Below are 12239 nucleotides of genomic sequence, written 5' to 3'. Positions count from 1 at the left end.
ACATCTAGTCAATTTCAGAGTTTAGAATTCCAGGTGCTACACCTGCTTGTGAGACTCCCTGCAAATTTCCCTGGTTTGACATTCACATTTTCTGACTTCTTAATTTTGTGTTCTCCCCAAGGCAAACTGGCTACATACAAAGTAAGCAAACTGGAAAATAGGAATAACTTTTACTCTAGTATCTTTCAATTACGGTAATCTGAAGTTAATTGTAACAGTAGTTGATGTATTTTGAGTCTGAAGTGATTTGTTGTACAGTCTCTCTTTAACACAGTGAAATATGGCTCCTTGGAACTCAGTGATGCCAAGGGAACTGTGTGGTGATGGAGAGTAAATTAGGTACAACCATTAATGTGAGTTGCCAGCCAGAGATGTCAGAATTTTGGGTTGCATCCTATCTCATTGCAGCAATGATAAGACCATAGCATATTGCATGCAGTTCTTAGCATCTTGTCAGCAAAAGGGCAACAAATTGGATGGAATTCAGAAAAGAACTGATTAATTTTTATATTGTAAGCAAATCTCTCCATCCCCTCATTAAATAATTGTTTAATATTCCCCTCAGGAAACAAAGGGTAGGAATAAATTGTCAGTTTTCAGAATGGAGAGAGGTAAATAGCGGTGTCCCCCAAGGGTCTGTACTGGGCCCAGTCCTATTTAACATATACCTAAATGGTCTGGAAAAAGGGGTGAACAGCAAGGTGGCAAAATTTGCAGATGATACATAACTACTCATGATAGTTAAGTCCCAGGCAGACTGCGAAGAGCTACAAAAGGATCTCTCAAAACTGGCTGACTGGGAAACAAAATGGCAGATGAAATTCAATGTTGATAAATGCAAAGTGATGCACATTGGAAAACATAATCCCAACTATATATATAAAATGATGGGGTCTAAATTAGCTGTTACCACTCAAGAAAGAGATCTTGGAGTCATTGTGGAGAGTTCTCTGAGAACATCCACTCAATATGCTGCGGCAGTCAAAAAAGCTAACGATGTTGGGAATCATTAAGAAAGGGATAGATAATAAGACCGAAAATATCATATTGTCTCTCTATAAATCCTGTGAATACTGTGTATAGATGTGGTCGCCCCATCTCAAAAAAGATGTATTGGAATTGGTTCAGAAAAGGGCAACAAAAATGATAGGAGTATGGAACAGCTTCCATATGAGGAGTGGGTAATAAGACTGGGACTTTTCAGCTTGGAAGAGATGATGAAGGAGGAATATGATAGAGGTCTAGCAAACCATGACTAGTGTGGAGAAAGTATATAAGGAAGTGTTATTTACTCCCCATAGCTCAAGAAGTAGGGGCCACTAAATGAAATTAATAGGCAGCAGGTTTAAAACAACCAAAAAGGAAGTATTTCTTCACACAGTGTACAGATAATCTGTGGAACTCTTTGCCAGAGGATGTTGTGAAGGCCAAGACTATAACAGGTTCAGAAAAGAACTAGATAAGTTCATGGAGGACAGGTCCATCAGTGGTGATTAGCCAGGATGGGCAGGGATGGTGTCCCTAGCCTCTGTTTGCTGGAGCTGGGATTGGGCGACGGGATGGATCACTTGATGATCATCTGTTCTGTTCATTCCCTCTGGGGCACCTGGCATTGGCCACTGTTGGAAGATGGGATACTGGGCTAGATGGTCCTTTGATCTGACCCAGTATGGCTGTTCCTATGTTCTTAAACACAGCTTAGATGATGACTAAAGAGTGCTTACAATTAGCTGCAGGGCAAAAACACCAAGATGGAAAAGAATTTTTTGGGAGGCCCATTAGAAATAATGTTGTTAAACTAGTAAGTGGAAAATGCATTCTAAACATCAGAAGCAGTTTTCTAAGCGAGATCTCTTGAATTGTGGATTGTTAAGGGATGGAAGCCCAATTGCAAGCCAGTGAAAAATGGGCAAAATGCTAGACTTACCCTGTAGGGAACAATTCAGTGCTACTCCTAGGGAATGGCCTAATGACCTACCAGGCTATGATGGCCATGGTTTCCTGACAGGCTTCTCCGTAGCTTGTTGGCAGTGTGAATCAGTTTGCCTCTGCTTGCAGTTGCCTGGGGCGCCATTCGTAAAGGACTTTTTAATTGTAAACTTTATCATCTACTTCACTGCCCAGGTCAGGCAGAGGATTTCCTTCCATTGGATGCTATGCAGCCAAACCATCACAGTTCTGCCCTGCCTGAATTATTTTTGGTCACAACCCACTATTTGTTTTCCCTTCAGGCCTCTGGAAGAAAGAGTCCAGAATCTTGCAACAAGCCAGAAAAGATCCTGAAGAAGGGAACATATGACAAGGTACTTTTGCTTAGGGTAGGCATAGCATAGCATTGTGGGATACAGGAGGACATTTCTCCATGAAAACGAGCTCAGGAGGAGTACTTGCTCCCCACACTGAAATAATTTTGGCCCATTAAAGGCTTGCACCCTGAAATACTGATGCTGGAAGTACCGGCTCGAACTGAGGTGATAGAAATGTTATAAGTGTTTAAGAAATGAACCCCACATCCTTTCCATGTGTTGCCTCTTACAATAGTTCTCTCTTACTTTGGTCTTTGTCGTTCCCTTTGGCCACGGTGACAAGGCAGTTTATAGCTGTGTTTGATCTTTGCCAGAATGTTAGAATGGCAGTTCGATTATTGTTTCATGCTCTGCTTGCTCAGAGCCTTGCACTCCTGAGATCTTTATTTATCTCAGTGGATGTCCCTTCTTTCTCCCCTCTGGGGCAACTTAATCAAGTTTTTTGAACCACACACACTATTTAGCTTACTGAGATGCTAAACAGTCAACAGTGATTGCCTCATTTCTTCACTGTTCTGAAAGGTCTCAGTGGGAGAACTCTTCCTATGTAGAAATCCTTCCAATGGCCATTTAATACCTTCATTTCTGAGCCACACATCATATTACTAAAAATCAAGCCGGTTTCTCTTCTGCTTTAATAATATTCAGCCAGAAGAAAGGCAATGTTTAAATATTAAAGACAATGTGTGCTTGTGATCTTGCTAGCAGAAGGGTCAGAATACACACTTTCAGTGGTCAGCGTAGAGTGTTCTGGGTGAGACGCTTGTCCCCAGGTGAAACTTCAGGTGCTGTGCTAAGGTGTATCTCATGACTCATTTCTTTGCCTTGGTAGGATTGCTTAAATGAGCTCAGTTTTGCTGGTACATGCATGAATAACTCTGGGACAGCTTTACAGGTAAAAAAATCTGTCCTCTGATTGAAAGCACTAGAACAGTGGTTCTCAACCTATTTACCATTGTGGGCCGCATATGCAGCTCTCTATGTTATGTGGGTCACATCCACACAATATACCTACTACCTCCCCCCACCCCCCCCAAAAGGTTGAGTATTTGTCATATGACAGCAATACGATTCAAATTGATATAGTACCTTTCATTTCAATACTGGCAAATGTCTAGCAAAATAAAACATTAACTGTTAAAATTAATTTTACTGTAAGGGTGGCCTGGCGTGGTATATTGCCACCCTCACTCCCGCGCCGCTGCTGATAGCGTGACTGCGGAGCCCGCCTGCAAAGATGGGGAGCCCTGGCTGGTGCGGCATGCCCCCCAGCCAGGGACTGTCCCCATGCACCCAGCCCCCTCACCCAGGGACTTGCCCCCCAGCCAGAGAATGCCCCCACTCATCACCCAACCAGCCTGGGATTGCTCTCCCTACCCCCACTGGGCTGGCATACATGGTATTGGACAGAATGCCCTATCCAAGGCAGAATGGCCCCCCCCAGGGACTGTCTCCTTCTGCATCCAATCCGCCCCCCAGCAGTTGCACCCCGCGCCCTCCCTCCCTCCCCCCCCCCCCCGCAATCAATCTCCCCATCCAGGGACTATGCCCCAGTATCTAACCCCCTGTCCAGGAACTGCCCCCAGCCACAAGTTTCCCCCACCTAGGGTCTGTACCCCATATACTGGCTGTACCTTCACCCTGTGGCCCTAGTCCCCTGTACCCTCACCCTGCAGCCCCAGCGCCCGCTGGTTTACCATCTTGGCAGCACACAGCTCAGCGTGCTCTGCCCGCCTGCCTCTGCGGCCCTAATGCTGGGGAGCCTGCTCCAGCAAGGGTCACTGGACCCGCGGTCCTGTGGAATGGCGGTGGGACACTGAGCACCCTGGCCTCCTGATGCTGCTGCTGGGCCTGATCCTGCACCTCCCCATTTTTCGCTCGCACGTGCCCCCCTGCCAGCTCTGCAGGTGCCCCTCCCACCCTACGGATATCACGTGGGCCGCAGCTGTGCGCCGATTGGGCTGCAGGTTGAGAACCACTGCACTAGAGTGTGCTTACAGAGATTTGCCCTCTTGGCTGGCTTCCCTGAAAGTCTGGTCTGATTCTTAAACAACTGAAGTGGGTGAGGGTATAAATGTCCCTGTTTCCCGGAGGTGGTATCAGTGAAACTTCCTGGGGAACAATGATTTAAAAAAGTTTCTTCCTCAGTTTTGGTTGGAAGCTTAATATGAACTGTCAGTGTATTGCTAGAATCCTATCATAGGTGACACACCTACTTGGTATTGTATTTTGGGGGCACAGGTGAGCATTTAGCACCCACTGCTCATAGGGCACTGACATGGAAGTTCACCAAGAGACATTCAGCCTGATGCTGGGGTGCTCTAAGTTCAGAGGTTCAGATCACTTCTCACAAGCCATTTGTTTGGAGGGAGACACTTAGTGGTGCACTATGAAACATACCTGACTGGACCCAACGCAGCTGGATTTCAGTCAGTTTAATTTCCAAGTGGATGACAGTTGATGAATTAGACTTCAGAGGAGGGGCTGGGAGGTTTTGGGGAGAAATGGGAACAAAAAAGTGACAACAGGCCCTCAAGCAGCTGCCCAACATTTTCATTGGGGAAGTAACTGCTTTGCTTCCCCGGCAGTGCTGGAAACAGGCCAGACGCATTGTTTTATTCCTTTTTACCCGTCTCTTTCACAGGCCTACACGGACGAATTGGTGGAGCTTCACAGACGGCTAATGGCGCTGCGGGAACGCAATGTACTACAGCAGGTAGAGAGAGTGTCGGTTTTGTGTTAAATTACAGCCTAGATCCGTGTAGCGTAGGTGATCGTCTCACATCACTGCTCTAACTCAGACCCTTTGTGTTTTAAGTGGCACTTGTAATTTTCCGTTGCAGTGGGTGGTTCACCACAAGTGACTGATCCCTCTTTATTAAAGCAAAAAAAAAAATGTAGAAAGAAGCCAGATACGCATCGAGAGCTTGTATTAAAAAAGGGTTGAAATGTAGGCGTGGGAAGGGTCCCATGTACTATCTTGTTCGAGCCATACCCAACTTGGGCTCCTTGGAGCATCCAGAAAATTAAAATGCCTCAGAGAGATTTAAAAGGAAATGGCCGCCCAGTGCCTTTTTTCAGCTTGAGCCTGCAAGACGGCAGGAGAAATGATGTTGGCTTTTTTTTGTGGCTGGGCATCCGTCCCTGCCAGGAGATAAGTTCTCTTGTGAGTGTGAGGGCAAGGGACGGGGTTTGATTGGGCCAAACCGACCCTTCCTTCCAGTGCACTAGGTATGGCTGAATCTGAGCTCCTTGTTCTTTTCTCTTCAGATTGTCAATCTCATTGAGGAAACTGGGCATTTTAACGTTACCAACACAACCTTTGACTTTGACCTTTTCTCCTTGGATGAAACGACCGTCCGTAAGCTGCAGAGTTATTTGGAAGCAGTGGCAACATGACGCTTAGCCTTGGAAGCGGGCTGCTTTTGAAACCAGAAATCCCATCTCTTGGTACCAGGAAATAAACCCGTGGAACTAGGCCTTTTTACTCTCTCAATTCACCCGAAGCACTGCCTTAGAGAACAGCCATGCTCTGTGAATGCACAGCCTGCTGCACTTTTTTCAAACAAGCACCCATATTGCTGAGTCTGTCCTCCCTCGCTTCGTAAATACACTTGAGCACAGGTACTGATTAGAGCAAAAGATGTGCTGCTCCCAACCACACAAGAGTGTGACCTTTTTTGGTTTTACTTCAAGAAATTGTGTCATTAAGAATATGTTTTCAGGTGTCTCTGAGAGCTGAAGAAATTTGGACAATGCTTTCTTCGCTGAATCCAGGGACCAACTTGCCCGCAGAGACTCAACTAAGTTAGATTTCTCCCAGCTCGGGGAAGAATTGTTTGTGCTGTGTAAGCAAGATTGGCTTTTACAAAGCTAGCCATGTGACTTGCAACAGAGAATGCTTCCCAATGGGTCCTGTTGGTCTGTTGCAGAGGAAGTGGATAGTTGTCGCTTTTGATCATCTGCAAGTTCTAGAGCGGTTTGGTACAACGTATTGTCTGTAATCTGATCCCTGGAAGGCATCGTTTCATATGCAGAGTGCAGGGCCTTATTCTGTGTTTCAGCTTCTCAGAGAGACTGAGTTTGTGCTCTTTGAAGAGGCGTCCAGAATCTGCTGTCTCCCACTGGGGTTTTGAGACTTCTTGTTGATCCAAGCCCCTAAACAAAGTCTCACTCCTTTCAGTCTGCTTTAACTGTAATAGGACTACAAAACTGTAAGCTGTATATTTTATATATATATATATATATATTATATATATGTATGTACTGTATGTATAAGAAGGGCCTAGTTGGGTCTTAAGATTTTAAAGGTGTGTTTTTTCTGTTATGTTTTTTTTAACGATAATGGCAGGGGATGGGGGGTGGTTAATAAGATTTGACTTGTTTGTTTGTTAAAATGCCTCTTGTGAACAATTTTTAGTGTATGAAAGCTGAACAGCGATCTTCAAAGCGTTTTGTGCTCTGGAAGGGACTTACCTGTCTCACTTTCATTCTTCAGTGTTTGAATAACTTTGCCAAAAGATGTCATTGGTTCTTGTTCTATGTTCTCATGGATGAATTTTTCCTATAGTGGCCTCTATAGTAGTGGCTATACTCTGGGAAAACCTAAACAAGGGAGTATTTTATCTTGGGACACCTTTAGAAAACTAAAAGATCTTGGACCAAGTGAAGTCAGGTTTTTCTCTCACCTGTTCAAAAGATGGCAGGAAATGGCAAACACTAATCCTAGTTAAACTAGCATTGACTTCCAAATGAAGGTGGGGAAAATACCTGTCATGTCTTCAGAAATATATTAAACCCTTATTTCCTAAAGTCAGTATTTTTAAAGAAATAATTTTCACTTTTCCAATCAAGTTTTAAGCTTTTGCCAGCTGTAAATGGACTGTTGGCAGAGAGCTTTGGGGAAAGCAACAGTTCAGAATAACTCAACACAAACAAACCAACCTCTTTAAAAGATCCACGTGGGAGCTGGATGAGGTATAAAAGATCGTTCTAAGGCTTCCCCCATGTGCTGTCCCACTTTCCAATATGAAATTGTAGTCCCTTGTTTTGGATGTTCCCTTTCTTTATCATGGAAATGTTGCAACTAATAGATTTAAGTGGCAATATAATGATAAGCTTGTTTGAGTTGGGTCATGTTGACCCGATTCCTGTTAATTTTGTCTATCTGTACCATCTGTCACATGTCTTTATAGAAACGTCAAGCTCATGCTAGGTCTAGCCCCTGTCACGCTGACGGTGATCTTATCTGTTTTGTTTTTCCTAATGGACATTTCCACGCCTGGATAGAAACCGTGTACAAGAATGTGCTATGGCAAGGTTAAGAGGATTACCAGGAAAGGATGAGACTACAGTACTATCTCAAGCTCTGCAACTGGATATGGCTAAGTGAAGGAGTCGCACGAGAGACTTAGCTTTTTAATGTTCTGCAGATCCCTTGGGCTGTTCAGGGCTTAGAGAGTACATTTAAACTATAAGAGTAGTCAGTGCTTGTTGAGACTATTTTTGATGGAGGGAGTGAATTCTGTAATGTTGCATTATGTCCAAGCCCACTCCCAAAACTTTTTGGGTGTATGGAGAATGGCTCCAGGTATTCAAAGCCCCAAAATAACCTCACTCCAGAGACTCTAGCCAAGGGATGTGCGATGAGTGAGGCCTTCCCCTCTATGAAACAGTAACAGCAACAGTGTTAACTGAACTGTTTGTGTGGAAAGTCCCTAAGACTTTCACCTCCTCTCTTCTCCCTAGATCAACTTCCTTCCCTGCTCCCAAATCCCATTTCTAAATCAACTTCACCCCTAGCGCCCATACTTACTGTATTGGTCTTGGGACTCCGTAGCTTCCAGATCTATAGCACAAAGGACTAGAGAGAGGCACGCAGACACTTCCCATCGTATTAAAAACAGAACCTTCATTGTGATGCTCCCCAGCTGGGCCAAGGAGCAAGAGTCTTGAGGCTGTCCCTGAACATAGCTGTGCCATGTGGTAGTGCCTAGGGCTCTACCTTGGCCACTGTGCCGTCTGTCCTGGATTTTTACTTTACTTGTGAAATTTAACAAGTATTACTATTTCATGGGAATCTTTTTTTATAAAAGGTATTTTACATATGAATTTTTTAGACTGTTTATAATAATCTGGGAAACCTGAAATGGAAATGTTCCCCCAACAATAGTGTTCTCCTTTGTGTGCGCCTGCTGGTTGGTTATTAACAGTACTTTGTTTCTCACAAGTACTTTGCCGGTATTTTACCAAATCATTAGTTTTTTTGGGGTGGTGGTGGTAGGATTGGGGACCACATGAGGAATGACTCTGCAAACAAGGAAAAATTGCTTAAATCGTGGACCTCCCAACCTTTGTGTCCCCTCTTAGTTACATATAAGAAAAGTTCCACTTGTAGATTCTCTAGTAGGCTGACTGGTATTCTGAACATGCCATGTACAAGTATTTGTGGATAAAGTGTTTGTTCTTGTGTCACTCTTGAGAGCATGGATGGATAATTGTAAAATAGAAAGGAGATTTTGATACTGCTACTGATAGTACCACTACAAAACTGTACGACGATGCATAGTAACGTGCATTGTTTTTAAAAAAATGCAATTGTCTGACTGTTTTAGCCATAATGATTTTTCCAAGGAAAATGGACAAAACTCTAGTTTACTCTAAATGTCCTTCAGCTCGGTATTAAGGGTGTGTACAAGTAATGATTAACCTGAAGGCTTTCAGAGTAATGTGGATGTGAGATCAGGGCATAGCTTTTCCTTTGTCCTTGGTCTATATATAAAAGGGGTCAAGAATGCTGTCCAGTTGTCTTGGTCTGATCTGTATTAAGCCTTGAGGCTTTCATTACTGGCATTTACTGGAGAAACGGACAAAAGGTTGTGACCAGATCACAGAATGCCAGTTAGGAAGAATATTGGACACAATAGTCGTGTAAAACGGGCTTCGATGTAGTCAGCCTGAATATATGGAAGTGCAATGATTTAGCCACAAGTTCTTATCCTGCTCTCCATGGTGGGAGCATCAGAACTAGTAAGGAGCTAGGATGCAACAATCTAGGACCAGTTCTTGTCAGAGATCTTTAACTTATTTTGATGGTAAAACATTTAAACTTCCCCTTATGGAGCTTGCCCCATCATATTCTCTGCATGCAGAGACCTGTGTCATTATTGGTTCAGTAAATTTCAAATGTAATGTTGTCCAATGGCCACTAATGGCTTTACATGCACTATAGCACAGTTGATATACTCAAAAGAAGCTTCCTTTATCATTTCAGGTGCCTGGCACTTGCTAGTTGACATTTTGAAGTGTCAAAACTAGACACAACCATTGTGCACCTTGTAATGGTTATTACTTTTAAAGATAAATTGAAATCAGATGGGTATTGCTTTCATGAGGCATGAAATAGCCATCAAGAACTAAAGAGATGAGTTTGCACTCCGAAAAGTGTGTAAGTACTTCAGCTTCTAGATTTTTAATTGTATTCTCCCTGAAACCCAAGGTATTAAATACCTTGTCATTTGAAGATATGAAAGGTTGTGCTGGGAAATGAGTTCTTCACTCAACTAAAGAAATTCATCTGGCCCCCAGGATTAAAAGAGAGAAGAAGAATGTTTGTAATAAGTTACAGGATTGTTTCTGTCCTGAATTTTAAACTTTTTGTTAAATTTGTGGAATTATGGAGGAGTTTTCTAGAAAAACGTGAAATAAAGTAAGATGGAAAAGTAAAAATTAAGGGGTATTTTGTTTCTCTGAACTTCATTCCTCCAACTTGGAAAGGAGATGCTCTGTTAGAGAACGACCTCTACTTTGTAAATCTGCTTCGGAAAATATTTCCCCCTCGAGAAATAATATGGAAACAGTGGCCTTAGCTTAAACTTGAAATAATCAACTTAATGTGACTCCTGCAACTCTGCTCTTACAGCAGTATCAATAATACTTGGAACAAATATTAACTATAATGGAGCAAATGACAAGCCTCTAGAAAACACAGAACGGTAACTGCTTGACAAATGGAAAAGGGCACAAGTGCTAAATGTTATCACACTTCTGAGTTATGGTTCACCCTTCTCATATAACTAATCTCCACCAGTGTGGTTGGTGTGTGTGTCGTGCATTCTGATCTGACCTGTACTGGCCATAAAGGAGCAACTTGTATAGCAATAATTGTCAGTGAGCACTCTACTGTCCAGGCAGCTTCTGCTTTTTAAAAACGCTTTCTGCTTATTTTTATGAGAAATGCAGGTCTTATCTGCTCTGGAAGAGGCTATGGGACACAGGAACTTGGGATGATGATACTAGGTACTAAGGAAGGGAAATGTGAGTGAGAGGGAAGAGAGTTTAAAAGAATTCAAGTTGTAACATTCAAAAATTTCACCCATGCGAAAGAAAAGCTATCTAGGAACCAACAGATTCTCTCCCCCCCCACCCCATCACTGCAGTAAGACTACCCTCAGACTTAAGAATTTATGTTCACGTGACCCCTAAAGAGAGAAGAATTATCCCAGTTTTACAGTTGGGAAACTGACTTGTCCAAGGTCAGAGTCTGTCAAAGCTTGTAATCAAACCAGGCCTCCTGAGTTCCCAGGTCAGCATCTTAACCTCAGGACTGTGCCATCTTTGTTAGAGGCTCCATCTTCCCCCCTCCTCCTCCTCCTCCCCCTCCCACCGCCTTTCAGCAAAACCAGTGAAGTCCAAACTTGATATTTAAGTTGGCAAAACAAGCAGGAAAACTCCCCCAGCCTTTGGCTGCCTTTATACAACACAAAATGAGATGGAATAAAACCCAATTGTCTTTCCTTTCCAGGTCACCATTTAAAGATCTCACTACTTGTTTACCTTGGAAGTTAAAGTATTTGCATGGATTTGAAACTGTATGTTGGCAGGTACAGTAGTAGAATTTTATGGTGAACATTCAGTGTTGTTTATTCTACTGTAAAATCTCTTGTAATCAGTCACACTAGGACCATTATTTTCTATGGGGTTAGAATGTTTTCTAATGTGTAAGGATACTGTTTCTGGCTGGAATTAAGAGTAGTGTTACTAAAATTCCCCCTAACAGGTGTGTTCAATATTGTATTAAGGTTTATAAACCTTAGAATGCACTGCTGGATTAAGCACTGCACACCTGTGTTTATCCCTGCTTCTGCCATATGATACTACCTTTGTCCTCTTTGTTCCTGGGCAGTGAACACACCCTAATAGCAATGCATAATAAAATGAATAATTGCAGGAGGCAACCTGAGGACAAACGGATATAAATTGTCAGTTAGGAAATTTAGGCTTGAAATTAGACGAAGGTTTCTAACTATCAGGGGAGTGCAATACTGGAACAGCCTACCGAGGGAAACAGTGGGGGTGAAGGACCTCCATGACTTCAAGACTAAGCTAGATAAGTTTATGGAGGAGATGGTATGATAGGATACCAGGCTTAGTCAATAGGTTAATTAAGTAAGTGCCACACTGGTAAATAGTACAATGGGTCAATATGATATGATATTCTTAACCTTTTTCCAGAGGGTATGGCTGGAGAGTCTTGCCCGCATGCTCGGGGTTCAGCTGACCGCCATATTTGGGGTCGGGAAGGAATTTTCCTCCAGGGTAGATTGGCTGTGGCCCTGGAGGTTTTTCGCCTTCCTCCGAAGCATGGGGCAGGGGTCGCTTGCTAAAGGAGTGGGGGGATCGGCTAATGTGGCCTGCATCTTGCAGGAGGTCAGACTAGATGATCATATTGGTCCCTTCTGATCTTGGATTCTATGATTCTAACCTGCCCTGTGACTTGTCCATCAGATTTAACAGCACTGGTAGCAGGTTGGTTACAGGGTGGCTGGCTCATGCTCTCAAACACAATTCTCCATGATGGCAGGACACTGCCTGTCTCTATTCCAGTGGTTCTCAACTTGCAGCCCAATCAGTGCACAGATGTGGCCTGTGACA

The 12239-nt window shown here is 43.3% G+C and overlaps 1 protein-coding gene across 5 annotated transcripts in view; it reads left to right on the top strand.

Annotated features, from left to right (window-relative positions):
- Nucleotides 1-10044, top strand: part of MLLT1 (MLLT1 super elongation complex subunit) — a 58974-nt gene extending 48930 nt beyond the window's left edge. For 2 of the 5 annotated variants that reach the window (XM_044998973.1, XM_044998971.1), the window contains exons 10-14: nt 2232-2303; nt 3139-3201; nt 4951-5022; nt 5577-6520; nt 7596-10044. In XM_044998973.1, the coding sequence (XP_044854908.1) occupies nt 2232-2303; nt 3139-3201; nt 4951-5022; nt 5577-5705 (336 nt within the window). In that variant the 3' untranslated portion in view covers nt 5706-6520; nt 7596-10044. The remainder of the gene's footprint in view (nt 1-2231; nt 2304-3138; nt 3202-4950; nt 5023-5576; nt 6521-7595) is intronic. The other 3 variants (XM_044998975.1, XM_044998974.1, XM_044998972.1) reach the window with 2 other exon arrangements.
- The last annotated feature ends 2195 nt before the right edge of the window (nt 10045-12239 follow it).

The sequence above is a fragment of the Mauremys mutica genome, chromosome 24 (genome assembly GCF_020497125.1).
Source record: "Mauremys mutica isolate MM-2020 ecotype Southern chromosome 24, ASM2049712v1, whole genome shotgun sequence".
NCBI classification, from domain to species: domain Eukaryota; kingdom Metazoa; phylum Chordata; order Testudines; family Geoemydidae; genus Mauremys; species Mauremys mutica.
This window is presented reverse-complemented; position numbering and strand designations above follow the sequence as displayed.